The 26,451-nt window shown below is 39.0% G+C and overlaps 1 protein-coding gene across 4 annotated transcripts; it reads left to right on the top strand.

The window, feature by feature from the left end:
- RAD21 (RAD21 cohesin complex component) lies at positions 1 to 25,301 on the top strand. Of its 4 annotated transcripts, XM_040586153.1 has the most exons (15): positions 1 to 170; positions 3,260 to 3,344; positions 7,141 to 7,314; positions 9,095 to 9,224; positions 11,441 to 11,540; positions 12,604 to 12,710; positions 13,517 to 13,720; positions 14,307 to 14,432; positions 14,631 to 14,753; positions 16,013 to 16,236; positions 16,576 to 16,741; positions 17,120 to 17,271; positions 18,797 to 18,946; positions 20,145 to 20,228; positions 23,475 to 25,301. In XM_040586153.1, exons 3-15 carry the CDS (start codon positions 7,171 to 7,173, stop codon positions 23,664 to 23,666), a joined length of 1,902 nt encoding a protein of 633 aa, XP_040442087.1. In that variant the 5' UTR covers positions 1 to 170; positions 3,260 to 3,344; positions 7,141 to 7,170; the 3' UTR covers positions 23,667 to 25,301. The 4 variants fall into 4 exon arrangements, with proteins under 4 accessions (XP_040442087.1, XP_040442086.1, XP_040442088.1 ...); XM_040586152.1 differs by lacking the exon at positions 3,260 to 3,344; XM_040586154.1 differs by lacking the exons at positions 1 to 170; positions 3,260 to 3,344 and adding an exon at positions 3,388 to 3,484.
- The last annotated feature ends 1,150 nt before the right edge of the window (positions 25,302 to 26,451 follow it).

Raw genomic sequence — 26,451 nt, 5'->3', positions numbered from 1 at the left:
TAACAGTAAACATCCTGCCGATTTGAACGGCTGGTTTGGGCGGCAGGAAGGGCTGCGGCCGCCATCTTGTTTGTTTGAGTGAGCGGCTCGGCTCGGCTGGGAGGAGCACAGCGGCTACCGAGCCCGGTCTCGCCAGCCGCCGCAGCAGCCTCCCCCCGCAGCGGACCAGGGTAAGGAGCGGCTGCGGCCGCGCTTGCTCCCGCCGGTCGCTGCCGCCGCCTGAAGGGGCACGGTGGGGCCGGCCGCAGCTTGGCTCTCGGGGCGCTGCCGGCCTACTCCGGCGCCGCTGCCGGCCCGCTGCGGCTGGGCACGGACGCGCCGGCTCTTCGGCCGGGCTCTGCCGGCGCGGGCGGTAGGAGAGGGTAGGCCGGCCTGGCGGCCTGGTGCGCGGCGCTCCCCGGGAGGGACGGGACGGCGGGGCCGCGGCCGAGGCGCCAGGGCGCAGGGCCGGGTGGCTGGGGGGCCGGGGCCGGGCTGGCGGCGGCCCGGGCAGAGCCCCGGGGCAGCGCGGCGTGGGGCCGGGGGTGCGCACTGCGGGCGGTTTGCGAGCCTAGAGCGGTGACAGCCGCGGAGCCCGCTGACCTCCCCGCTCCCACGGGGGAGCCGGGTCACGGCGGAGCCCAGGGGACAACGTGTCGGGGTCTGGTAGCCGGAATAACCTAAAAGATCCCCCTGTGGGCTGGCAAAAGGGGCGGCGGGGCTGCTGCGTGCTGGGAGGGGAAGAGGAGCAAAGTTCCATCTGTCCGTCTTGTATTTTCAAATGTAATTTAACTTCTCACTTGAATAAAGCAGGCTTCTGAATGTTCTGGCAGTCTTCGCCGGTAGTATATGAACTATCTCTTGGTGCTGTGACTGTTGATCTGCAAATGAAAGACCCCTTTAAAAATGCCTCTCTTTTGAAGAATTAAGACCTTACTCTAGCAGCTCCTGTGGACACCCATATAAATCTTGCTGTGGTTTCTAAGATTTCCCTCTGATCCTGGATGAAAAGCTTCTGTTAAATATAAAACAAGATGGTGTGCTTTTGCCAATAACAAAGGCAGTTTGGGGTCACTGTGTCTTATTGGTGTGACAGGGTTTCAGTGAATATCCCTTTTTCTTACATTTAGACACATGGAAGAAAATACTGTAAATTTGGAGCAGTTATCATTCAGGCCCACATTGTGTGAACATGTGCAATAAGCATATGCTTTCATTAATCTCTTCTTCAATAAAACTCGGTACATCAAAAAATAGTGAAACAAACATCAAAGCATTACTAGGGCTAGGCTTGCATTTTATTTTGTAAAGGTTCATTTGTAAATATTTGACATTCTGTGAAACTTGGAAACGCAAAGCTCACTGGTCTGGTTTTAACTAGAGAGGAAGTAAGTGACATGGGGGGGGGAATAAGAGGAGGAGCAAAAAGTTAGTGAGACCTGCAATAAACTCAAATTACCACACAATTCAATTAGTCTTGTCTTGCCACCAGGGTTGCTGATACCATGGGATTTCCCACAGAAATGAGACTAGTTGCCTCAGTTAATAAGTGAGTTTAACTTCTTTAAGGCAAAATGTTAAAGTTTTTTACATTTGGGCTGTTTGGGTGAAGAGTGTGGAGGAATAACTGCCGCAAAAGACAAAATAACATAAGGAATTCTATTCTCTCGTTCAACTTACCTATGTTTAAGGAGAGTGTAATACATGGTTTCTGCAAAAAAAACTATGTGTGACTGTGAACTGAAATTTTGCAAAACATGTCGGGATAATCGAGATAGGGCTTAAAATTGAAGATTCTTTTCCACTGGATGAATGGATGTTCTAAATCTATGGGTAAAGGCAGGACATCTGCTAAGGTTTATGTATGAAAATGGAGTTGGGGAGTGGGGGGAATGGAACAGTGTTCATAGAGTTCAGTAATCTCAAACCGTACAATAATTCTGAGTGATCTACCTTTTGAATCTGTAACTTTAGTGGGGCACTGGTTCTAGCAATTTGGTTATGTAGGTGTGTAGTGTCTTGTAATTGAAGAAAAGTAAATGCAGTTTCTGTAAAGAAGTGGTATGTTTTCAGCAATTATAGACCTGGTAGTGCAACCTCAGATGTCAAATTTCAGAAAAAATGTTTATGGGAAAACCACGACCTGCAGACAAGTGGAAAATAGTGTATGCATTTATCAAAAGTATGTCAAGTTGAACTAGTTCAATTTCATCTTTTCAGTAATTTATTTTGTGGACATATGAAATTGAGGTGACTTGTCACTGAACTTCAGTAAAGCTTCAAGTACCACAAAGGAATATATTAAAATTTAGAAAAATGCAGATTGACCAGAGAATTGTAAAGGTGGTTGAAGGAAGGAGATGAAATGAGGTAGTGCTGAAAAGAGCCATTGAGCTGTAAGGAGTTATTAGTGGAGTTTGTGAAAACTGGCCCTGTGATGAATTTTTTTTTTCATTGGCACCAGGTGTTCAGTGTGCTAATGAAACCTGCTGGTGACACATTAGTGCCTGCCTGCACAAGGAAAGTTTTAGACACGTGAGAAGGACTGTATAGTGAAGGATTATGAGTTAGAGTATAAGAACTCAAAGTACTATTGCAGAGTCAGGGTAATTGTTCTGGACTTCTGAAGTCTGTCAGGGCCAGCTCAGACTGCAGCAGCTGCACAGGGTGAGCTCACCCTTCCCCACATCACCCAGGGCTGGCTTGGCTTAGCAAAACAGAAACGGGGACAGCACAGGAAGAAAGTGTGTGGGAAGGGGGAACCAACCAGCAGAGAGGTTGAAGGATAGAATAAGAACAAATTAATTAAAATGACTGATTAGTTTTTAAACTGTAGTATGGGAGTTGTCTGCTGAGCAGTGGATGATTTTGGTTCAGGAGTAGCCTTACAACAGGAACAAAAGTATCTGCCAATAAAACAAATAGAAGACTGAGCTTAACCTGTGAACTTGCATGTGTATACATAACCTGACCTAGTAGAGTAACAGGCAAGTGGATTTAATAGGCTAAAGTGAACCATGATCAAATTGAAATAAAGTGAATTTTATATCTTGTCAACTGTTAGTTCATTAAGCTTCTTTCTGAATGTCTTGAAGGATGGAACTCAAGCTATGTCAGAGTGCTTTTCAGAGGTTAGAGAGTTAGCCATTCTAAGATGCAGAAGGATTTTAAGACTTAATATGTGTGAATTGATGGTTAAGCTAAAGTTCATAGGTAGCATGTACCCAAATTTCTTGTCGCTTCTTTGTATAGAATTACAGCTTTTTTTTACACTTTATAGAAAGAAAAATACCAAAACCAAGATTATGCAGCTGTCGAGGACCAATTTTGGCAGAAGAACCTGAGGACAATTCTGGCACATTGAAGTAAATTCTAAGTTAATTAAAATCCAATTTAAAGTTTTGTAAAAGCACAATTTGGCAAGATCAGGTTTTGGTCCCACCTTGCCTTGTGTGAGTACATATTACTTTTGTCTCGGAGCAGTGCAAGCAAGACAGAAAAATGAGTAAGTTCTTAGAACAAATGTTTAAGGTCCTGGTTCCTATCCAGTCAATTTCAGAAATTAACAGTTACATTTCACCTTACAAGCCTTTCAAGAGCCATCAGCTACTCTTTCTTTTGAGGATTCTTATGAGTTGCTTTTGCAGCCAACAACATATGTTTTACACGTCTGCGTGAGCTCTGCCACTCCAAGAAACTCCTAGTTCCTTTAACATTGATCCCAATCTCAAATTATGCCAGAAAATCTATTTCTTCTCCTTTTATGCCACTGCATCAGCATGCTGCCCTATGAATTAAAGATCAGACAAAAAGCCTGGAATAAGGAAAAGAATGATCAGAAAAGAAGGAAAATAATCTGGAGAAAGTGAGAGCAACCATTGGGGCCTGCTTTGGGCAATTGTGCTGATGATCTAAACAACAGTAGCTGAACTGCTGCAGCTCAACTTTGTACCATTGCTGGTAACCCAGGTATTACCATACAAAGCAGAGCACCTCCTGGAATCTGGAAGTGACACATTGTGACCAGAAATTAGTGCTTCAAGGAATGAAGTGTTTGTTAATAATGGCTCAGCTTAAAACACACTTTAAAACTCTTTGTAGTCTGATTTTTCACTGTTTATTTCCATGTATTTCACTGTGGCAAGGCTTCATTAATGGATGAAGATAAACAGATGACCTCTGCTAGAGGCTAGTTATTTTTCATTCATATTCACTCCAGAAGTTTTCAGTACCCTGCACGTATAATAATCTCTTTAGTCTTACAAGCAAGTTATAGGTTTGATCCATAACTCCAGTATTGAGTGGTAGTCAAACCTAGAAAAAAGCACAAGTAACCTCTTACTGTTTCTGTGCCTTCCCTTGGTGCAGTGGTTTTCAGCCTCTCTTTTTTAATTGCTAACACAGTCTATGTTTTGAAACCCATTGTCTTATATTAAGTCACCTTATGGGGAGTACTTGGGTTGTCTGTTATTTAAGACAGACATTCACAGTGTGTGTGTTTACAAAAAAAAAACAAACCCAAAATGAAAAAGTTCTGAAATCATTAACCTTGGTGTGATCCTGACACCTTAGTTTTTTTGGGAACCTTGCTTCCTCTTAGATATCTTGGATAGCTGTTTGTCTTACACTTGCATGCTGTCTGGGGTTTAAAGTGGTAAGTTGTTTGTCAGAGTTGTCCAGATAGTATGTTTCCATGTTTAACAGGAAATCTATTTTCAGGGTTACAGTTAACTGTATGTCTGAAGTTTTGTGAAGCGTGTGCCACATATTTTAATTATTGTAAAACATTGCTGAATAATTGTGCCAAACTCCATGAATCAAAGTAGGATCTTTTGCAACAGTTGTTGGAAGTTCTTAGCAGAGTAATACAAGTGGTTTTGTTAACAGTATGTTTGTGCTTTCCCTTGTTCCTCATATGAAGCGGTACTTTACAGGCCTGCTGTTACCAAAGCACTCCACAGTTGTGATAGCAACTCAAGATAGCAAAATGCTGTGCTGTGAAGTTATGTCTCTGCATATACAGAAATACCGAAGTCTTTGAAGAAGCACAAGGGATTGAATTGTCTGCTGACCTTTGAGACAGTGTGATGTCTTTAAAAAAATACTGGGGAGGGGGGAGTGGAATACCTTCCTTTAGATAACGTATTGATTAAGGGGACTTCCAAAATTGTTTTGTTGTGCTTCCTGGAAAAGCTTGCTTATGTCCATCTTTGTGCAGTGCTGTCCTTAGCCCCCACACAATCTCAACAAATAAAAATGTCATGTTTTAGCTTTTATGATTAACATTTTGTTAATCTGCAGCTTTGTTATGACTCAAAGCTATTGGCTTCACTCCTAAGAGTAGTTTTAATCCTTTTAATCCCTATCCACTGTGTTAACTTGAGCTGAAGCTGAACGTGGCCTTTATTTTCCTTAAATCCTCTCCCCTGTGTTCGTTCTTGGTTATGAACAGAATCAGTGGCTAGCCTGTCATTAAGACAGATAAGCTTGATAATCAGTTCTCTTCTCCAAACAACTGTGTTCTCTAATGCAGCTGAAATTCAAAGCTTTCATCATCTTGCATGTTGAACAGTACCAATGAGTGGATAAGAGTATGGAATATGGTACCACTATGATGATAATTTTCCCTATCCTTTATATTCCTTCAAATCCCATTTATTAAAATCAAATAATAAGCTCAAAAAAACTAAGGAAAAAAAAAGAATATTGGCCTTTACTTTTAGAGATCTATCCCTAGATCGACAGTTTTTCATTTGTTATCCAGGTATCTAGAGGTCAAGTGCTTCCACTGAACCAGTAATATCAGTGCTGCTTTTGCCCCTATACTTATTTTTCTAACAGTCGCAATTGTGCTCCTCCTTTTCTTCTTTTTATGAAGCATAGTCTATAAATATCAACGGATGTGCCCTAGCTGCTTTGAAACTTGTTTTACCTACAAGTAAATTGATATGGTTTAGGAATCAGCTTCCTGAGAACCTGTCTCTGGCTATCATGTTTACCAATGCTTTGTGTTTCGCTGTCTTCCCTGTTTGCTTATAACTTGGGTTGGCATGCATTTAGGAAACACTGGGGGTTTTTATGGCTAGAAACTGATGCTGCTCACACTGGCTCTGCCCAGGTTAAGCTGCCCTGTTTTTACTATTGGGTTGCTGTGCTTCCTCTGGCAGTTTTTCTATAGGCACAGAGGATATAAAAACTGAAAAGCACTTGTTGCATCTCTCCTGTTCTCTCATTTCTTTTTTCCCTAGTTACATATATCGCTGAAGAAAAAGCTGTTTGTGGAGAATCTTACACCTGTTAAAAGCAAATTTTGTTTTTTCAAACTTGTAGTTGAGCTGAATCTTATGTTTACCTCATGCATGAAATTGGCATGTTTAGGTCATAAGATACATTGTTCTGCTTCCCCATGGTTTGATGTGTTGACATCTTATCAGCCCCGTGAGAAAGTTAGATAAATAGATAAAAGGAAATCTGTTTTTCTGGTAAAGGAGAAAGAAGAAAATTAAATCTTCAGGAAGTTTGGAATAATGTGGTCTATTTTCTTACCATTTTTATCAACACTTAAAAATTTTTATCAACATAAAAAAATATGAAGCATTACTAAGAGATTATGAAATGGAGAGCAGTCTGTTCAGAAATGAAGATGTAATTGAACTTTCTGTTTAAGAAAACATGGTGAGGTCCAAAAAGTTTAGGACTATGTCTTCTATAATGCTAAACGTTTTACTGAAACAGTGTAGAATATATACTGGTATAGTAGTAGCTACTGAATTAAGAGTAGAAAGAAATGGAAGTGGTAGAAAACTACCATGGACTGAAAACTGAGACACGTTTGTTTACGTTATATGAGTTTGGTATCATTACCATGAAGTTTAATATAGTCAGGATTTTTTTCTTGCGGGATGGTAGAGTGGTTTTAAACTATGTAAATGGTCATTGGTTGATGTTCTTCCTGCTTTGTATTTCCTCTGCAATAAATATATATGCTATTACATGGCCACTTCAGAGTGTTGGCTTCTTAAAAATTTTAAACAAATAGTCTGACCTTATTAATTGAAAAGCAAACATGTGCTTTGCGTACTGTGGGTAAGGGATGTGTTTACAAGGATGTTCCTCATAACAAAAATTCTAGGAAAAAAATAAATGGCTTTCTCTTTACAGGTTTGCACTTTGTTTTAGACATCTGGGACCATGTTCTATGCCCACTTTGTCCTGAGCAAACGTGGGCCGCTAGCCAAAATCTGGCTGGCGGCCCACTGGGATAAGAAGCTAACCAAAGCGCACGTTTTTGAATGTAATCTGGAAAGCAGCGTGGAGAGTATCATTTCACCAAAGGTATCTATTTTACACTGATGGAAAGTTACTTTGTAATGAAGAGAAATTGTGTGTACAGGTGGTAGTTGCTACTTGGGTTGCTGAAACAAAATTCTTAATGTTGCTGTTCTAAGGGGTGGAAGGGTCTGTTCACATGTGAAGTACTCTGTTGCTGTTGACTCTTACTCTGAAGAGTATTTTCTTGTCAGTTTTGTAACGCTGAAATATCATGCAACTGAATTACTAAATGGTTTACTTCCTATAAATGAAGGACTTGTATCTTGATGTACCATGCATTGTTAGAAGCAAATGTCTGGAAGAGAGGAAGGCCCAGGTTTTCTAAGTAGGAACCTCAAAAGGCCTTATGATGACGACTTCAGTGCTGTTGCTGGGAGCTGTAGAAATAATGCGTAAGATACTCTTGTTATGCTCGTGACCTAAGCTCAGCCTGTTTCTGCTAAGCTACAGCAAAAAGATCGGAAGTATCGTGGTAGCTTGTGATGTTACTGGTTACAGGAGGATCATTTTCCATATAATAAAAACACTGCGCTGTAGTATAAAAGCCTTGCTTTTGAAGCTTTTAGTTTCTGGTTTTCTGGGAAGCAAATAGATAGCCACAAAACTGAAAGAACATAACACTTCTGGATGGCTGTCATGAAACCAGAGGAAATTTTGAGGAACTTGGGTTTTTAAATGTTGTTTTTCCATCTACTTCTCATGAAAATGAGATTTTTTATTTAAGAACTAGTGGACTGATATGGTTGTGACTTTTGTCCCTTAACAGGTTTCTGAATGTCTTATAAGAAAAGTAACTATTTGAAAAAAGTATAAACAAAAAATGCGTAGTAGAATCACAGTGATATTTACTATTACAGAAAAGTTATTTGCTTCAGTGTCAGCTCTGGAAGCATTTAGAAAGAAAATGATAGTGTTCATGGACTCGCTAATGAGCTGCAGCATTCTTTTAGAAAAAGGAGAGATTGATAGCCACTCTTCCGTATATTTATGTAACACTTTCATCAGCTGTAACATTAGAAAGACATTGTATATAATAAAATTTTTTAGTTCTTTTAAGGTTTAATGGTAAACCCTGTATGGCTTAATCTTTCTGAGAGACAGTTATTCCATGTAGCCTCCAAACCAAGTCTCATGCTCTTTCAGACTAAACTACTTAAGAAGAGTCCTCCCCTGGAATTTTTTTTATTAGTTCTCTATTCCCACAGCAGATGCTCAATTACATAGCAAAGCCAGTGAGGTTAACAAGGAAAGGAATTTAAACTTGTTTTAATGTGGCAGTGTTGTTTATGGACACTCCACATCTTCCACTGTTCCTCTCTGATTTTCTCCTGAACTGTAGGACAGAAGGTGGAGAAGTAACAAAGAACAGTTTTTAACAATATTTTACTTAACAAAGTTGTAATATATGACTGTCCAATTTTTTTTATTTTTCACTTTTTTCCACATGTAAAGTAACAAAGATGTCAGAAGATGATGTGTTAAAATGGGTTTGGTCTTGTCATGTGGTTTTTAGGTTTTTTAACTAGACAGAGCAGCGTTTGGGAATTCCTGGAGTGAGCTGCTACTAATTTACTGATATTTGCAGGTCATACATAAATATTATGTAGAGTATTATTTTGAACTGTATACTTTGCATCCTTTATGTCTTCAGTTTTCTGCTAATTTCTATACTTGTTTTAGATATTTGATGTTACTGAAAAACTTATACAAAGCTGACTGAAATTTCATTAAAGGGAAAAAAATAGGCTACATCTAATTCACTGATTGTTCCATTTGTTTTTAGGTGAAGATGGCACTTCGAACCTCAGGACATCTCTTACTAGGTGTCGTTAGAATCTACCACAGGAAAGCAAAATATCTTCTTGCAGACTGTAATGAGGCTTTCATTAAGATTAAGATGGCTTTTCGTCCAGGTATCTGTCTTTAAGCACTCTCTGAAAAGTTACATAGTTACATAATGATATTTATTAAGAAGGTGTATGGTTCTACCTTCTTATTTCTGTAGAAGAATTACATAAAGTTACGCAGGTTTATAGGAGAAGTTATTTTCTTTGGCCCAGCTTCAGGCTGGCTATGTGACTGAGTTGTATGCTGGAAAACAACTTCTAATTGAATTCTGAATGAAAACATTTCTTATTCAGTGCTGATTCTGTAAAATCTCAATTATTGTTTTGGCTGTTAGTGGTGTATGATATTAAATGGAAATACGCTGTGTGTTTTTTACCTTCTGTCACAAGTCTGAAAAGGGCCAGTTACATTTACTGAATAGAAGCACAGAAGGGAGCTTTTTCTCATCAAGGGTAAAGTTTGCTTTGCCATGAGTTACGAAAAAGTATAGAAGTAAGCTGGGTTTTTTTGCCACTTTCACATTCTAGTTTCCGGAAATAATGTGAACTGTATGTGCACAACAAAGATATTTTCCTATTTTATGTGTGACACTCAACTTCCCTCTCTGTTGTTGCTTACTCTTAAGATTTTTTTCCATGAACATAGGGAGCCATATTAGTAACTGAGATTACTTTCCATCCAGCAATTACTTGGCTTACACACAGTTGATAGTTTTCTTTAATTCTGGCCTGGGAGGCTTTTTTCCAGCTGGAGTGTGGCTGTGGCAGTGATGCTGCTGGATGCTCACAGCTGCTGAATCATATTCTACCTTTTTAAGTTTATGAGTGTAATAGATTTAAAAGCTGAACTTAATGAAGACTTCCTTTGAAAGGCAACTCTTGAAACCCAGTTGCAACAATAAATTTGAGAAAAGTTAAGGTAGGTAATGCCTTTATCTTCACTTCCTGATCTTCGTGTCATGATTCAGGCTTTGAACTTTATGTAGCTTTCAGTGGCAATTTATTGACTTGCCAGTTTTTTGTTTACTATTGCATTTAACTGCCTCAGGTGATGAGAACACATAAATTTGTCTAATTTCACAAGGCAATCCTCTGTTTTCCCAGTTTTCTCACTCCCAACAGAGCACATGCAGAAGGTGAAATGCCTTAAAACAAGTTCTACAAAAAGCATTATGCTGACCTGAAACAAACTGAGAACAAAGACAGGTGCCTCAGCTTACTAGCTTTGTGGCTTAGGCATTGTCTTGATCCTTTCTGCTCTGAGAATCATTTACATGTTTTATTTTAAGCAGCCAGCAGGTTAAAATATTGGATAGCCCTGAAAGAATGGACTAGGTTTCTTCATTACTAGCCAAGTACCAAGATGAGTAAACTGCAGACTCGTGCTGGTTCCTGGTCTCTCCAGACAGTGGCTCTTTGAGTATCCATTGTGGAGGGGAACACAGTGGGCAGAGTGTTTCTGAAGTATCTGTACCTCAGAATTGCCCGTGTTGTGTGGGTCAGAAGACAGAACATAGAGCTCAAGTCTTCTGCAAGTTACAGAAGGAATTGAACCTGCATTTCCCACGCACTTTCAAGTGTCCTGACCTCTGAACCTTTGCATAGGAGAGAGGCACCAGCTGCTGGCTCAGTTTTTATGTGATGCCTAATCTGATAGTCATGCTCTGAGAATGCCCACTGAATACCAGATTAAGCATCTCAGGATGATACAAAAAGGTATGTATGTGGTTTAGGTAATCCAGCTCTTTTAAATGCAGAAGCCTAAGAGTTTGTGCGGCCTGAGTACAGTCAGTACTGTGCTGGGACTTTCAGAGCTAATTGAACTGACTAAATGACCAGTTGCAAAGTAGTGGTGCCACTTCTTTACCCAAAACCAGGCTACTTTGTGGCCACTGGTTTACCCAAACCAAAATGTGGGACTAAACTGGCTTATCTGGAGCATCATGATAGAATGATTATGTAGCAGGTACCTGCATAGTGTTGTGATGACATACAGTGCGTGTGTTAGCACAATGTAGAGCTGTGCAGCTATGCAAACATTATGAAGTGATTCGAGACTTCCACAGTTACATGAAATAGTACAAGGGCTTGAGGGTCTGTTTTGAATTTAGACTGAATCTCAATACTAACATTATCTAAGGTTTCTTCATAGGTGTCTAGCATCTGTTCAATTCAGCATTTTAAAGACACTGCTGGTGCAGGGGGAACAATGCTGAAGGCACAGGGAAAAATGCTGTCCTTGTAAGGAATGGGAACTCATGTCTGACTGTTCTTCTCTGTAGGGGTTGTCGATTTGCCTGAGGAAAACAGAGAGGCTGCTTACAATGCTATTACCTTACCTGAGGAATTTCATGATTTTGACCAACCACTTCCTGATCTAGAGTAAGTTTGGTTTGGTTGGGGTTTTTTTATTTCCATGTAAATGATGCTTGTTTTTAGTTGAGGAGAAGCTGGTTCTAAACAGCAAACTCATAGATGAATTAAAAAAAAAAGTCTTTAGGCAGCTTGTATTCTTAAGTCTTTTAATATACCAAGCAAATATGCAATCATCTTTGTATTGAATTTAAGTTCATAGTAGCATGTAATTTTAACCAAAGTTAAAGCTGCCCTTACAGAAGCTTTTGAAAAGCTCAAGATAGTTGTTATCGTTTTAATTTTTCTTCTATGCAAGGCAGTCTATATCACATGTTCGCAGGTTAGGCAAGATTAGTTGCATAGAAGTGTCCTTGTTGACCTTCTGTAGTGGCAGGTACAATTCTTCAAACTTTTTAATACTACTGGGTTACTTGTTTACTTGTTATTATGTTTACAACTTGAATAGTTCTTGGTCTTTAAAGAATTGATGTTACCCTTTTGGATTATTCATAATGGAATTTCTGTGATACAGTTTGCTTTACTGAGTGTTCTATTTGGTTTATTTTTTGAATTAGAGTATATACTAATCTGAAACTTCGTAAAAATTTTGTACTCAAAGAAGCATACCGTAACAGGCCACAAAGAGTCTTAACTTGATACTGTTACTAAATATGGAATCACAGAATGGTTTGGGTTTGAAGCAACCTTAAAGATCACATAGTTCCAACACCTTTGCTGTGGGCAGGGACACCTTCCAATAGACCAGGTTGCTCAAAGCCCCATCCAGCCTGGCCTTGAATGCTTCCAGGGATGGGGCATCCACAGCTGCTCTGGGCAACCTGTGCCAGTGTCTCAGCACCCTCACAGTAAAGAGTATCTATGTTTCCCAGAAGCTTACACAATTTGGATGATAGGTTTTAACCATGAATGGTCTTACTGTATTTTGTATTCACCATCAGCTTTTTCATAAATTGATGTGTATAGTGTACTTTTTAGGAACCAATTTCACATTTATCTAAGCAGGCTTTATCTGTTGTTAATTTTTTTTTAATGGAGATTTTTTTTAATATTTGCCTTCTGTTTGTTTAAGTGATATTGATGTGGCCCAGCAGTTCAGTTTGAACCAGAGTAGAGTGGAAGAAATTACAATGAGAGAAGAAGTAGGCAACATCAGTATCCTCCAGGATAATGACTTTGGTAAAAAAAATCTTGTGTATTATTATGTGTTGCTAAGCTAGTTTGGTAACTGTAAAGTTATGGTTTTGCAATTACTACAGAATTCCCACTAAATACAAAACAAATTAGATCAAACATGCTGTGTCTCCATACATTTAGTTTTTAGTTTGTACGTTACAGTTTTACCAAAAAAACGGTCCTCTAAGCTTCAGCAAGCTTCTAGCTGCCTATATAAAGCTGAAGAATATTCAGTCAGGTTAATTAGTGAAGTACTATGTCAATTATTGTATTCACACCATGTTCTGAAAATTTAAGTCAGCCATGCTTTAATCGTAGACTTGTTTTCAGTCAAACTGTTAGATTTCTAAAGCTGAAGCAGTCAGTGGTGACTAGTTCACATCTTCCCAGTATCTTGTCAAGAACAGTGTTCTAAGATCTGAATCAAAGCCCAAAGACAGTTGTATTTGAATATCTAGTTTCCAGAGTATAATAATGTAATCCATAATTTAGTAACCTTTTTCAAAGGATAATCTAGGTATTGGTGGTGTTGATTTGGTATTGATTTGCTCTCTGTACATGAAGGCCAGTCTCAAGGCATATTTCCTTGATTTCAGTGCAGCTAAAATTTAGTAGTAGGATCTTGCTAAAATCAATTCAAATAAGTATAATAAAATGCTTTGAAGAGGAGATGGTTATTTTTATAATGGTTTGAACTGTATTTTCACCATGAAGTTTGGTCTTACATTTGGGCTTTTGTTGATTGATTAGCTAGGTCTCTTGCATCTTGGTTCTGCAGGGTTTATCGCTGTGAAATCATATTCTTGCAGGTGACTTTGGGATGGATGATCGTGAGATGATGAGAGAAGGTAGTGCATTTGAGGATGACATGCTAGTGAGCACCAGTGCTTCCAATCTCCTACTGGAACCTGAACAGAGCACCAGTCACCTCAATGAGAAGTCTAATCACCTGGAATATGAAGACCAATACAAAGATGATAATTTTGGAGAAGGAAATGATGGTGGAATATTGGGTATGTTTGAGAAATTTGGGGTTTCTTTGTCCTACCTTCTGCCTCAATAACTAGTTCTTGGGAAGACAGGTTGCTTCTTTTGTTGCCAGCATCTCTCTCTTAAGTTACGCTTTCAGCAATGGAATTCTGATTTATGAGTGCTATAGCAACACAGATGATGTGTAGCATGTTAAGCATTGGCATATTTCAAGTGAAGTAAAATTAAATCATCCAGAGTCTTTTCCATTTTATATGTAATGTTCTTCAAGAAAAATCAACATGCAACTCTTCTTGTTCTTTGACTCCTTCCAAGGGTTTAATTAATATGTTGAGAATTTCATTGAGTGCTTCTCTGTGAAGTACTCGAAACCTAGTAAGATCAAGTATGTGTCAAGTGTATTGCAATTAAGGTTATCTGTAAGCTCAAAATTTGAGCCGAAATGCGCCTTGGAAAAGCACTGCTGATTGCTTTTGTGTCAGCATTGAAAATATAGGTTTCCCTAACCTTTGCATTATCTTTATCTGTGTTGTCATAAATTTGTACATCTTCATAAATTCATCTATGCTTGTTTCATGCAAAACTGATTCTTTTATGTGGTTCTTTCAGATGACAAACTTCTCAGCAATAATGATGGTGGTATTTTTGATGACCCACCTGCACTCTCCGAAAGTGGAGTAATGATGCCAGAGCAACCTCCCCACGATGATATGGATGATGATGATAATGTATCAAGTGAGTATGATCTAGGGCTAGATCTAGAATTACTTGTTTTCAGCTAATTTAACTGAGATTCTAATTCCTTAAAAGCACGTTGAGCTCCAAAGTATGAAATATGGTAAACCACTTTAAGGTATGGAGGAGGGGATGGGAAGGGTAGCACAGTTTCGTAATGTTTTGACATAGCGTGTGGCACTTTTTCTTAATTGGCAGTGGGTGGACCAGACAGCCCAGACTCGGTAGATCCAGTTGAACCGTTACCAACTATGACTGATCAGACAACGCTTGTTCCCAATGAAGAGGAAGCTTTTGCTCTGGAGCCTATTGACATAACAGGTGAGTAGGCTATTTGGGAATATTTTACTTCAGTCATCAGAGACCACCTTAGCTTGTTGGAGTGGAAATGAATATCTAGCCCTGCTGCTGACTCTACTTCTCAGCTGGAAGAGAAACCGAGGACCAAGTGCTGAATTCCTTTTATTCTAACTGTAGCCTTCCAGTACTTTCCAGGTAGATCTCTTACATTAATGGTCCTGAAGGATACTAGTTTGTAGTTTCTGCAGTTAGTATGTATAGCAGCATGATACTGTAGCTTTTGATAAACATGCTAGTTAAAAATAAGGGTTGGAATAGACCTCATCATATCTTAAATTCTAATACAGTATCTAGTGCAGTACAGTTCTTGATACACTATGTTTGATGGCCAGGAGTGACAGTTTATGTGGAAATGAGTGCTCCTCTAGTGATTCATAGCTTTAATGAACAACTGAATTCAGGAGATGCATCTTTGTATTTGAAGTTCTGCCAAATAGTGAAATACCTTGTCTTTTTCTTTCATGCAAGACACTTTATTATTTTAACTGGTACTGTATTTGGCTCGTTCTAAACAGATCCCTGCTTTATTTCAAAAAACAACAACCTGAGATCTGTAAAAAATGTAGTTTGTCCTGTGTTTTCAGACTGACCTCCAGGCCCTGACTTACTGCTCGGCCAATTAAAAAGCCCTAGCGCTGCCCTCTGGTGGCAGGCTGGCAACTGAGGTCCTAGCTGATCAGCTGGGACCAGCAAAGACTGCGTTTGCCAGAGTTTCAGGGTCTGCTGCAGAGGGCCAGCCTGTAAGCAATTTACAGTAAAGTCATTCTAGAGCAGAATGAGAGGTACAGGTAAGATAACCACCTGCATTAACACTGCCAAAGCTCAGATACGGATTAGGGGGAAAAACTTGATGTGGTATTTTGACTCCTGTCAGAGGGACCTTACATCTCTCAGGGGTTTGCAGCTGAAAAACACCAGTCTGGCAAGCAAGCCATGAGGGAGGGAGGTCTGTGCAGCTGAGGACATAGAGGCTTAGGTAAATTCAGTAGAACTACAAGAATACATAAGAAGAACTTGTAGGTTATGGGACAGCGTTCATAGTGTTTGACCTTTCATAGTGCTTATGGCTTTTCATTCCTTCTCCCAAAGCTAACGTTGCCTTAGATTCTTGAGGCAGCTTCATACATGGGCAAGTAAGACCTATAAAGAAGCTGCAGGATTCTTCTACAGTGTGATACCTGTTTGAGCTAACGTTCTTTACTTGCTAAAAATCTCAACAGTCAAGGAAACCAAAGCAAAGAGGAAGAGAAAGCTGATTGTGGACAGTGTGAAAGAACTGGATAGCAAGACTATTCGAGCTCAATTAAGTGACTACTCTGATATTGTTACGACTTTGGACTTGGCACCTCCTACTAAGAAACTGATGATGTGGAAAGAAACTGGTGGAGTTGAAAAGCTTTTCTCTCTGCCTGCACAGCCTTTGTGGAATAACAGGCTACTGAAGGTAATGTTTTTGTGCAGGTTCATTTCTTATTGAAATAAAATGAAAAAGGACTATATTCAGGATTGTGCTCCTATATAGTAAACCTCAGCATATGAATAACGATACAGGGATAGCAGTATTCATCATTTAAAAAACCCACCTCAATAAATCAACTAAGATAAATATTTTAAGCATTGGTGTTATCAGTTACAGAAATAAATGATTTTTTTAAAAATGTTACTACTGTTGGAGAGGAGCTTAAAAACTGGGAAAGGAAGATGGCCTGTAATTACTTAATCTGAAATTAAATTAAGGACACTGAGAACTACAATAGTGAATAATGTAACTTTTCCCCTGTAGCTCTTTACTCGTTGTCTTACACCTCTGGTACCAGAAGACCTAAGAAAGAGGAGGAAAGGTGGAGAAGCTGACAACCTTGATGAGTTCCTTAAAGATTTTGAAAACCCAGAGGTTCCCAGAGAGGAGCAGCAACAACAGCAGCAACAGCAGCAACGAGATGTTATTGGTTTGTGTCTTGTCAAAGATGCTCTGCTTTTCCTCAGCTTATTTTTCTCTTTTGTTTGTGCTTTATATTAAGTCACTAAAGATTATGAATGAAGCAAAGGGCTTTGTAATGGTTATTTAGCTTGCTATACAGTTTATGACTTAAAACAGCTTTTTTTTCCTGGAAGTAGAAGACACTTAGAGGTTCAGTTTGATCCAGTGGATTAAGTGGGTATTGGATCCGGTTGTATACACATCTGTACCAGTTTTCTTTAAGTCACTGCAAAATCTATGCAGGCTGTTAAGAGTGCTTAATTCAAAATTAATAGCAGATTTGACTTAGTGATGGAATTTGAAAATGTACCAAAGTAATTAAAACTGGGTTTGTTCTGGAATATAGATGAACCTATTCTGGAAGAACCAAGTCGTTTACAAGAGTCGATGATGGAAGGCAGCAGAACCAACCTGGACGAATCTGTTATGCCACCTCCACCACCACAGACAGGTGTTAAACGCAAACTGCAGCAAGTAGAACCAGAGCCAGTGTTACCTGTGAGTAAGATTTTGTTTGCGGGTTTTTTTGTTTTGAGAATGAGAGATGGGTAGTGTCTTTTGAGCAGGAAGTGACGCAGATCTGAGGCACTAGCTTTCTGTGGTATGAGATACACTGGAGTAATGTCAGAATCTTTGTTCCTGTCTAACCTTTATGGTGTTTTTCTTAAGTGGAAAGCTTACGGAAACATTGAAAATGCAGGTAGGATAAAGATATAACACTGTTTCATCCCGAAAAGAAGTTTTCAAGAAGTGTATTGCTTACAAAGTTATCAAGTTCTCCTGCTTGGCAAGTGTGTAAGGACAGCTTTCGCTGACAAAGGAAGGATTGTGCTAGCTGCACAAACTTGCTTTTTAAGATAGTTCTAGAGTTCCAGGGTTAAGGGTTCAAAATAAAACTTTGGTGTTCAGGAAGGATTTCCTAGTTGAGTTATGAGTGGACTTGGAAACCAGCTCTCCTCTACCTCTTCTGTAAAAGCCGTGATGCAGCGTGAAAGGAAACCGTATTTTTGAAGGGGAGAGGAAATGGGCAAAATGAAAAGTGTATTATTTTTGCGAATGCTTACCTGGTGAGAACAGTCCTGGTTTATGCTTTCTCGTATTTATGCATTTTTTTAACGCCACTTCTCAGATGTTTCTTGGCTAACAGGTTGTTTGCTGTAGAATGAGACTGTTGGGAGCACCAGCTGCCACCCTTCTCTTGGCCATGTCATTTGGTGAAACTAGCATTGACAGACTGTGCTGAAGTCAATGCTGTTGATGTGTGTTGGGAATTCTTTGATCACACCAGCCAGATCAGGCCTCTAGCAACATCCTTGTAGCGATACCTGCTGTATGACTCTAAACCAGAAATTACTTTGAGCTTTTTTAGGGTGTGTGTATAAACAGTTCCAGGTGTCAGGGTAACTTTACTGGTAGACACTTAACTGTGTATAGATGCAGGGGGAGAATACTATATATTGATTTTATTAAAAATGATTACATAAATCCTGTTAAACTGCTTTTCGGGGTTTTCCTTTTTATATAAATATCTGAGTAATACTTGAACACCAAAGTCACTCATATATTTTTTTGAAGCTTTACAAAGTACCTACATTTTAATTCCTTCGTGTTTGTATTGCAAAGTAAATAATTTTGATATTTTGAAGATGTCTTGTTCCAGTGAGTTAAAGTGTGTTCATATAGCACAGCATCTGGTTATGTGGGATTTTAAAGTTGCATGTGTGGATCCAAGAAATGAGATCAGTTGTTAGGATGGTGGACTAAGTGGAGCTGTTGGAAAACCTTTTTCCTTTATAGTCGTATTTGTAATTTCTGGTTTGAGTAGAATCTAAAGGATTAAAAATAGATGTATGGACAGCAAAACAAAACACATTGCTTTTCATTTTTCAAAAATTAAAAATTCTGGCAAGTGGCTAAGATTTAGAGGCTTAGATTTTGTGAAACTGATTAGTAGCATTAGTGTTACTGTAAAAGCACTGATAAAATTACGCTGTTGGTTTAACTGTATTGTGTACTCTTAAAGCATCAACCATCACAACAGCTGGAAATACCACCTGTAGAAATGCCTCCAGAGGAGCCTCAAAACATTTGCCAGCTAATACCAGAGCTAGAACTTCTGCCAGAAAAAGAGAAGGAGAAAGAAAAGGAGAAAGAGGAAGAGGAAGAAGAGGAGGTAAGAACTCTATGTAGAAATGGTTTATGTGTTCCCCAGCACTATTTGACTGTAGATTCATTAAATGGCATATGAAAAAAATACTCGGTCGTTACTTGGGAAAGTAGAACCTTTGGAAATGTAGATTGTAAAATAACAAGTTAATATTAATTATATTATTGCATTTAGTAATGTAATGTATTATATATGTACATAATTATAATAAATAGTATAAATACATTCTGCTTTGAATTAGAGAGTTCTCCTGTTCTTACACGTGGTTGGATCAAACCACTATATATTTATGCCTTATACAAGAAGGTTTCACCTTCATTTTATGGTTCCATTTTAAATAGCTCATGCCACTTAATAGGAGTATATTTTGGTAAGAAAACCATCCATGTCCTAAAATATAAGTTGTTTCTTAGCTACGATATTTAATATTCTGGGGATATAAAATCAAACTTCATTGATTCTTTTTATTTTATACCCAAAATGCATAGTCTTTGGGTTTTTAAAAACTTTTATTGCTGGAAAAAGTGTATCTGGGCATGTGAAGTACGGGTTTTCTGCACTGTTTGAGGTTCTTGAGTTAAGACTGGAAACAAAGCAGATATTGCTTGCATGTGTCTCTTTTGTGGTCATTTTTTAAAATTGCTGATATGAAATAAGTTCTTATTTCAAAAGCCGTATGTAACACATCTTCCATAAACATTGCTCTGTGTAGGTGAATGCCCCATAGGACATGGGGAGCTGAGTTGCTACAGCCAGCCTTTGCGGCTTTTAGCATCAACCTGTTTTCCTTTTCAATGGTTCTGTTCCCGTAGTGAAATGAGAACACGGCTGTGTTTATCAGTGTTTACAAAATAAAAGCATTGTTGAGCCCGTGGTCAGTACTAGCAATCCAGGATTAAACTGAAGTGTCTCTTCTCATTCAGCTGTCGTGACTGAACTTCTTTGTTTTACTAATCGTCAGCACAGCATTTTGAGGTATAATCATAGCAGTAGGCAACCTTACTACGGTGCATCAGCTTACATGTGTATCTTCCTCTGTCCCATTTCCTCCTTTTCCAGATGTGTCCTGTGACTCAAGTTGTCCAAACCTGGCTTGATGAAAAGAAAAAATTCTAGTGATATCTAGAAATAACTTCTTAATTTCATGACTCAGTGGATGAAAATATTATTGTTTTGTAAATGTGTGAATTTTGGCTGCTTGCAGGAAGAAGACGGCACAGGGGGTGATCAGGATCAAGAAGAAAGGAGATGGAACAAGAGGACTCAACAAATGCTTCATGGACTTCAGGTACATGTGATGATTTCCTTTCTCTTGAAGTAGCTTGTGAGTGTGCTCACCAACACTTTTGACCTGAGTTAAAAGGTTAAGAAAGAGTTTTCATTGCAGTAGATGTTATGGACTTAAAATACGAGTTGTGTCTTGGAGAAAAAAAAATATGCTTGTGATTGATTAAATCATAATATAATTGTCATTTTTTCCCAAAGAACATCTCAAGGTGATTTTTTTCACCTAATATGTTTATCAACCTTTGTGTCCACACTTGGATGTGCAAGCACGACTCCCAGAAATTCAAATTTTAAAATAATTGGGTTTTATTGTGTTTTTAATGAAACCTTAGCACCTCTGACTTTGTGCTCTGTGACTCTAGGCAAACCCCATCAAGGTCTAGGGATAAAACCATTTTACAGGACGTTTACTCCTGGCTAGGCTAGTTTGAAAACTTCCACGCTATGATAAGCTGAATCAATAACTGCAGGAATCTGACCTTGGCTGAAGGTTCAGCATTACTTTTGAGTATGTGGCTGCAGTCTGCAGACAGATAATCTTTGTAGCATGGGTTCTTGCTTGCTAGAACTGAAGAGCTTTTTTCTGATAAGATAATTGAACACCCCTAGTGTACACTTGAACTTAAGCGTAAACTGCTGTTTGCATATAGGTCTTTCTATATGTTCTTGGACTACCTTGCCTTTCAGTCTAGTTTGTGGTTCTGTCCTGGTTTCGGCTGGGATAAAGTTAATTTTCTTCTTGGTAACTGGTACAGTGCTGTATTTTGGATTTGGTATGAGAATAATGTTGATAGCCACAATTAACACATCAGTGTGTTAAGTAGTGCTTAACTCTAAGTCAAGGACTTTTCAGTTCCCCATGCTCTGCCAGAGAGGAGGTGCACAAGAAGGTTGGGGGGAGCAGAGCCAGGACAGTTGACCTGAACTAGCCAAAGGGAGATCCCACACCGTAGAATGCCATGCTCAGTATATAAACTGGGGGGAGTTGTCTGGGGCTGCCAGTTGCTGCTGGGGGACTTGGCTGGGCATCGGTCAGTGGGTGGTGAGCAACTGGATTGGGCATCGCTTGGGTGTTGGGAGGTTGTTTTTTTTTCCCTTTGGGTTTTATTCCTCTTTTTATCTCCTTTTCATTACAATTGTTGTTATGTTTTATTTCAGTTATTAAATTGTTCTTATTTCAACCCACAAGTTTTACCTTTTTCCCATTCTCTCCCTTATCCACTGCAGGAGGGAGGGGGGAGTAAGCAGCTGCTTAGTACTTAGTTGTTGGTTGGGTTTAAATCACAACAGGTTCCTACCTACCCCTTTGTTCCCTGAAACATTTTGGCAACTCCTGAGATTCTCCTGTCACTGAAGTGTTTCGGTTCCATCTCTCTAGGCTGTTTTTGTTTGCCAAAGTTGTCCTCACTTTTTTATGAAATTGATAGGCTCCATCTTTGCTGATAAAAGCTCATTGTCATTACTGTATCTCTGACCTTCCAGTATAGTGGATTGCCAGGCGGTGGGTGTGTGTGCTGCTGAGTTTTCAGTAACCTGACATTTAGCAGTATTTTGTATTCTATTAAGTTTTTCTAAAGTATAATCTAATCAAGCAAAAGCTTTACACTTCTGGACAATGTTACTAGAGTTATACTGTAAGAATTACTTGCTTACATCTCTAAACAGTGAAACCTAAATTTTAAACTCCTAAATAGCTTTTATGACACTTAAATACACTTACATGTAGTTCAGATTACGTTGTAAACTAGTATGATTTAAGTTAGTTCTTTTGCAGACCTGCAAGAATTCTGCTAGTTTAAGTGAGATTGTTTTAAACTGTTGTTGCAGTTTAACCTTGGTAATCAGCTCAGCCCCACACAGCTGCTTGCTCACTACCCCTGGGTGGAATGGCAGAAAGAATCAGAAGAGTAAAAGCAAGAAAACTCATGGGTTGAGATAAGGACAGTTTGATAAGTAAAGCAAAAGCCATGTGCTCAAGCAAAGCAAAATAAGGAATTCATTCATTGCTTCCCAGCAGCAGGTAAACATTTAGCCATTTCTAGGAAAGCAGGACTTGGGTACATGTAATGGTTACTTGGGAAGAGAAATACCCCGAATGCACACACACACCCTCTTTCTTTCCTTCAGCTTTTATTGCTGAGCATGATGCCATATGGTATGGAATATTCCTTTGGTCAGTTGGGGTCAGCTGTCCTGGCTGACAACTTGTCCCCTCCCAACTTGTGTACCCCCCAGCCTGCTTGCTCCAAAACAAAAACATTTTTTCCTGTCCAAAACATAGAACTGTATGAGCTGCTGTTAAGAAAATCAACTGTCCCAGCCCAAATCAGTACAACTGTTGCTTAAAAGTAATTTTTAAAGTATACAGATGTTTAGTTGGTAATGTTGTGTAATGTTTTCCTTGCTGAATGTTTCATCACAATTTCTGAAAAGAACTTCAGAGTTCTCTTTGGACCATGTCTAAGTTTTGGGGTTTTTTTTTTCCGATTCTTTCTTCCATGTGCCCAAAGGAGCATCACACTGGATGGCTGAAACATTAAGTCAGTAATGAGATTTGAACTTAAGATCTGTTTAATATAAAGTAATTTTGTTTGGCCAGCCTCATATCTTTTCATCTAGTAGGTATTCCAGAGCAGACGGTTCTGTTTTAAATTGAAGACGTCAGTTGTTGTTCTAGCCAGCAAACAGATGTATTTTCCTGATATTTTTATTTTTTTTTTATATTCTGGCCAAGACTTTGAAAAAATGTAAGCGATTTTTGGTACTTAGTTTCAGACAAACGGAAGAGTTTTAGAAATAAAAAGGCTCTCACCTTGAGAAAATTATGCATCTTTTAAAGAACCTTAGCTCTTGAAATTTTGTTTTAAACAAAAGATCATGATTATTTTTGGAATTATTTTTATTTTGAGAAATAAACCAGGATTATTTTTTTTTTTAATTCCTGTTTAAAAATAGTTGTCCTGTAGTCAAAAAAGAGTGGCTAGCTATTGGTGCAGAAATAAAGTTTTGTGCTATACTACGGTGTTTCTGAAATAAGTTCAAGACTGATATTTTTCACCCATCTCTGGGAAGCCTACTTGGTTGCATTTAGATAAGATCCTTATAGAAATTTTGATGTAAATACTGTAATGTCCCCGTGCAATGCAGAGTCCTTCCCGATCCCTCAGTGCCCCTGGGGTGACAACAAACAGAATTCTTGTTGGTATGTAGTTCTCTAATTTGTGGTATCAATGTTTGTGTTTTTCAGAGAGCTCTCGCTAAAACTGGAGCAGAATCTATCAGTTTGCTTGAGCTGTGCAGAAATACAAATAGAAAACAAGCAGCTGCAAAATTCTACAGTTTCCTGGTACTTAAAAAGCAGCAAGCTATAGAGCTGACACAGGAGGAGCCTTACAGTGACATCATTGCAACACCTGGTCCCAGATTTCATATTATTTGAATGGTTAGATACAGCAGAGCTAGTGTTTGTTTCACTAGTGCGTACGTGTATTGCCCCATCTGTAGGGCCCACAAGACCATTGCAGAAAGTTTAGATTTTATTGTCTGTATAAAGTCCTTGGTTTTCTTTTGGGGTTATTTTGGTTTTTGTATTTTCCACTTTCCACTTAAATTTTTAGTGAAACTGCTGGGGTGGGTGGCTTGAGTTCCAACTGCAGAAACCAGACAGCTCAAGGACCCAGGTAAAGATTGTTTTAACAACTCAGAGCAATGTGTGCAATATTGGTGCATGTAATGTTGAGTATCAATGAAAACGTCTTACGATAATTTGCCTAGTTGATGCAATAGTGATATTTTTATCCTATACAGGTAAAACCTGAACGGCCAACCTTTTGTCTGATTAAAAACTTTGCCAAACTCGTCTAAGATGTTCGGTCTGCTTCTCATAGTAGTGGGTTTTTTTCCCCTTCTCTAGATCTTTGTGCATACCGTGGGTCTCTTAAAGCTGCCAATATGAAAGGTAGTGCCTGATATGTCAGCTTGCTTTGTCACTGCATTTTTGCAGTCAGATTTTTGTAGCCCTTGATGCTAAGGGGAAACGGGTGTCTGTGGAAAGCACTTCCTCTACGTGATACTGTTGCATACATGAAAGGACAGAACACGTGTTAAGCATTTTAGACGAAACATTCCTTTTCACTTATCACCTCATTATGGTCCACTACTGATAATGGCTAATTACTGTTAATAAGCGTCAAATAAAAACTCTAGTAATTTCATTTAAACCTTTTAAGATATCAAAGTGCTTTAGGTTTGTTAGAGCTGTATATAAACTCCAGACTTTTTAAAACAGACTTCTAGATTGTAAATTATCTGATTTTTATTAAGCAGGCATATGAAGATAAGATTAAGAGAAGCTGGACAGATTACCTTTGTAAAGATGCTAAATTCAGATACCACCTGTACCGGATGGGCAACAAACTTGAATAAACAGTACAAACGGGCACAGTTCCACTTAATTGTGTAGTGTTTTAATGGCTCTTCGGATATATTTATGGTTTTAGTATCAATTTTTCCAATAATGCGCACTCCTGTGTTCAAAACATTTTCTCAGTTTTGTAAAAAAGTCCCACTTGATTTTACTTACAAAGAATGAAGCTTTACTGTTAGACTAGGTAGCACCAGAAATCATGTGAATATGTTGATTATGGAAACCTGTCTTAACTTTTTTTTAGGGCAAAATTATTCACACTGAAGGTTCTGGTTTTAATGTTGGCACTTTTGTGAAATAATTTTGGGACTCTGAAATTTAAGTGTATACTCAACTGTAAAATTATGTGAATGTTTAAAAAAAATCGGAGACTACATGATGACCATGTTTGAATAATCCTTGAAAAACTTAATTGTATAAAGTTACTGCAGCTTTATTTTCAACATGATGTGCCTGTAAAACCATGATTTTCCCCTTTGTAAAAAGAGACATTGTAGATAACTTGAATGTTTAATTATAGAAAAGGTCATTAGTTTCTTGTTACACATTTTTAGTCTGTTTTTGTTGCTTTTCAAGGTTAATATTCTTGAAAATAGTTGATGCTGTTATGTATAACTTTTCTAATAAAAGTTGTGTTATAAGCTGTTACGGTACTAGTTAGGTGTCTTGTTTAAATACCTTTTATTTTTGCAGTAGGGACCTGGTTTTTACAGGTTGTTTGTTGGTTTGGGTATTAGGAGTGGAAGTGTAACGACTTAGGTCTTTGAGAGATTCAAAGCTTGAATATGTAAATAGATTGCTTGCCATTAGGAAGGAGAGTTATTTTACTGGCCCTGCTGTGGTTTTGTTCAAGCGTTCTATGCTAGGAATGTCTGTGTGGAAAACAAGGGGAGACTGTCTATAAAATGGGATTCATCTCCATGCCAGTCCCTTCTGAATGCCGGAACGTACCCAGCTGGAATTCTTTTAGCTCTGCTGTTCCCTTGCTTCTAGAATTCCTTTTCCGTGTGGGTATGTCGGTGCTTCTGAAGCTATGTGTTCCTGGTAGATCCAGACATTTGGATCCAAGCCTACAGAAGCAGTGAATCTCCTAGGGAGTCAGGCGGGTTACCTGCAGAGCTGCTGCAGAGTCCGGGGTAATGAATTCTGTTTGACGTGGGCTGTCTCTGGAAGCTGAAGAACCAGCCTGGATCCAATAAACTGCCTTAATCTGGGCTCCACACAGAAGTGCCAGTGCTGCTTTTGAGCCACCTGTGGAAGCAAGCCGGGCTGATTCTGTTTGTGCTGTAAGTCTCGTGGGATGCAGGCTGGCCTGTGTTGTGCCGGCCTGAGCGTGTGTGTGTGTGCATACAACGTGCCTGCCAAGAAGAAAGGACTTGGTTTTTTCATTCCTTTGGGAGGAGAGAAGTATGGGAACTCAGGTACTCGGGCTACCTGGAAGGTAGCTTTTCTGCCTTTTTCCTCTTACATCAATAATTACGACATTTTTATCATCAGTTTTGCTCTTTGTTACACCACTGTGGTCGGTGCTTATGATAAGTTGATTTTGCACAAATGTTTATGCCCGATGACAGTAAATGTAACCTGAGGTGATGAATGCCAGCGCTGCTTTATAACGTACAGTATTTGTTACTGGTTTTGTACGTGGCCTGCGAGCAGCACTGACAGACCTGGTGTTTCTTGGAGAGTAGGCTGATCAGCTGAGTGAGGTCTAAGGAACGGTGATGGAGAAAGCGTTTGTGCTCTACGTTTCTCCTATATCTACAAGAAGTGTATTCTTTATTCTGTTGTGCAGACA

The sequence above is a fragment of the Falco naumanni genome, chromosome 3, assembly GCF_017639655.2.
Source record: "Falco naumanni isolate bFalNau1 chromosome 3, bFalNau1.pat, whole genome shotgun sequence".
Lineage (NCBI taxonomy): Eukaryota > Metazoa > Chordata > Aves > Falconiformes > Falconidae > Falco > Falco naumanni.
This window is presented reverse-complemented; position numbering and strand designations above follow the sequence as displayed.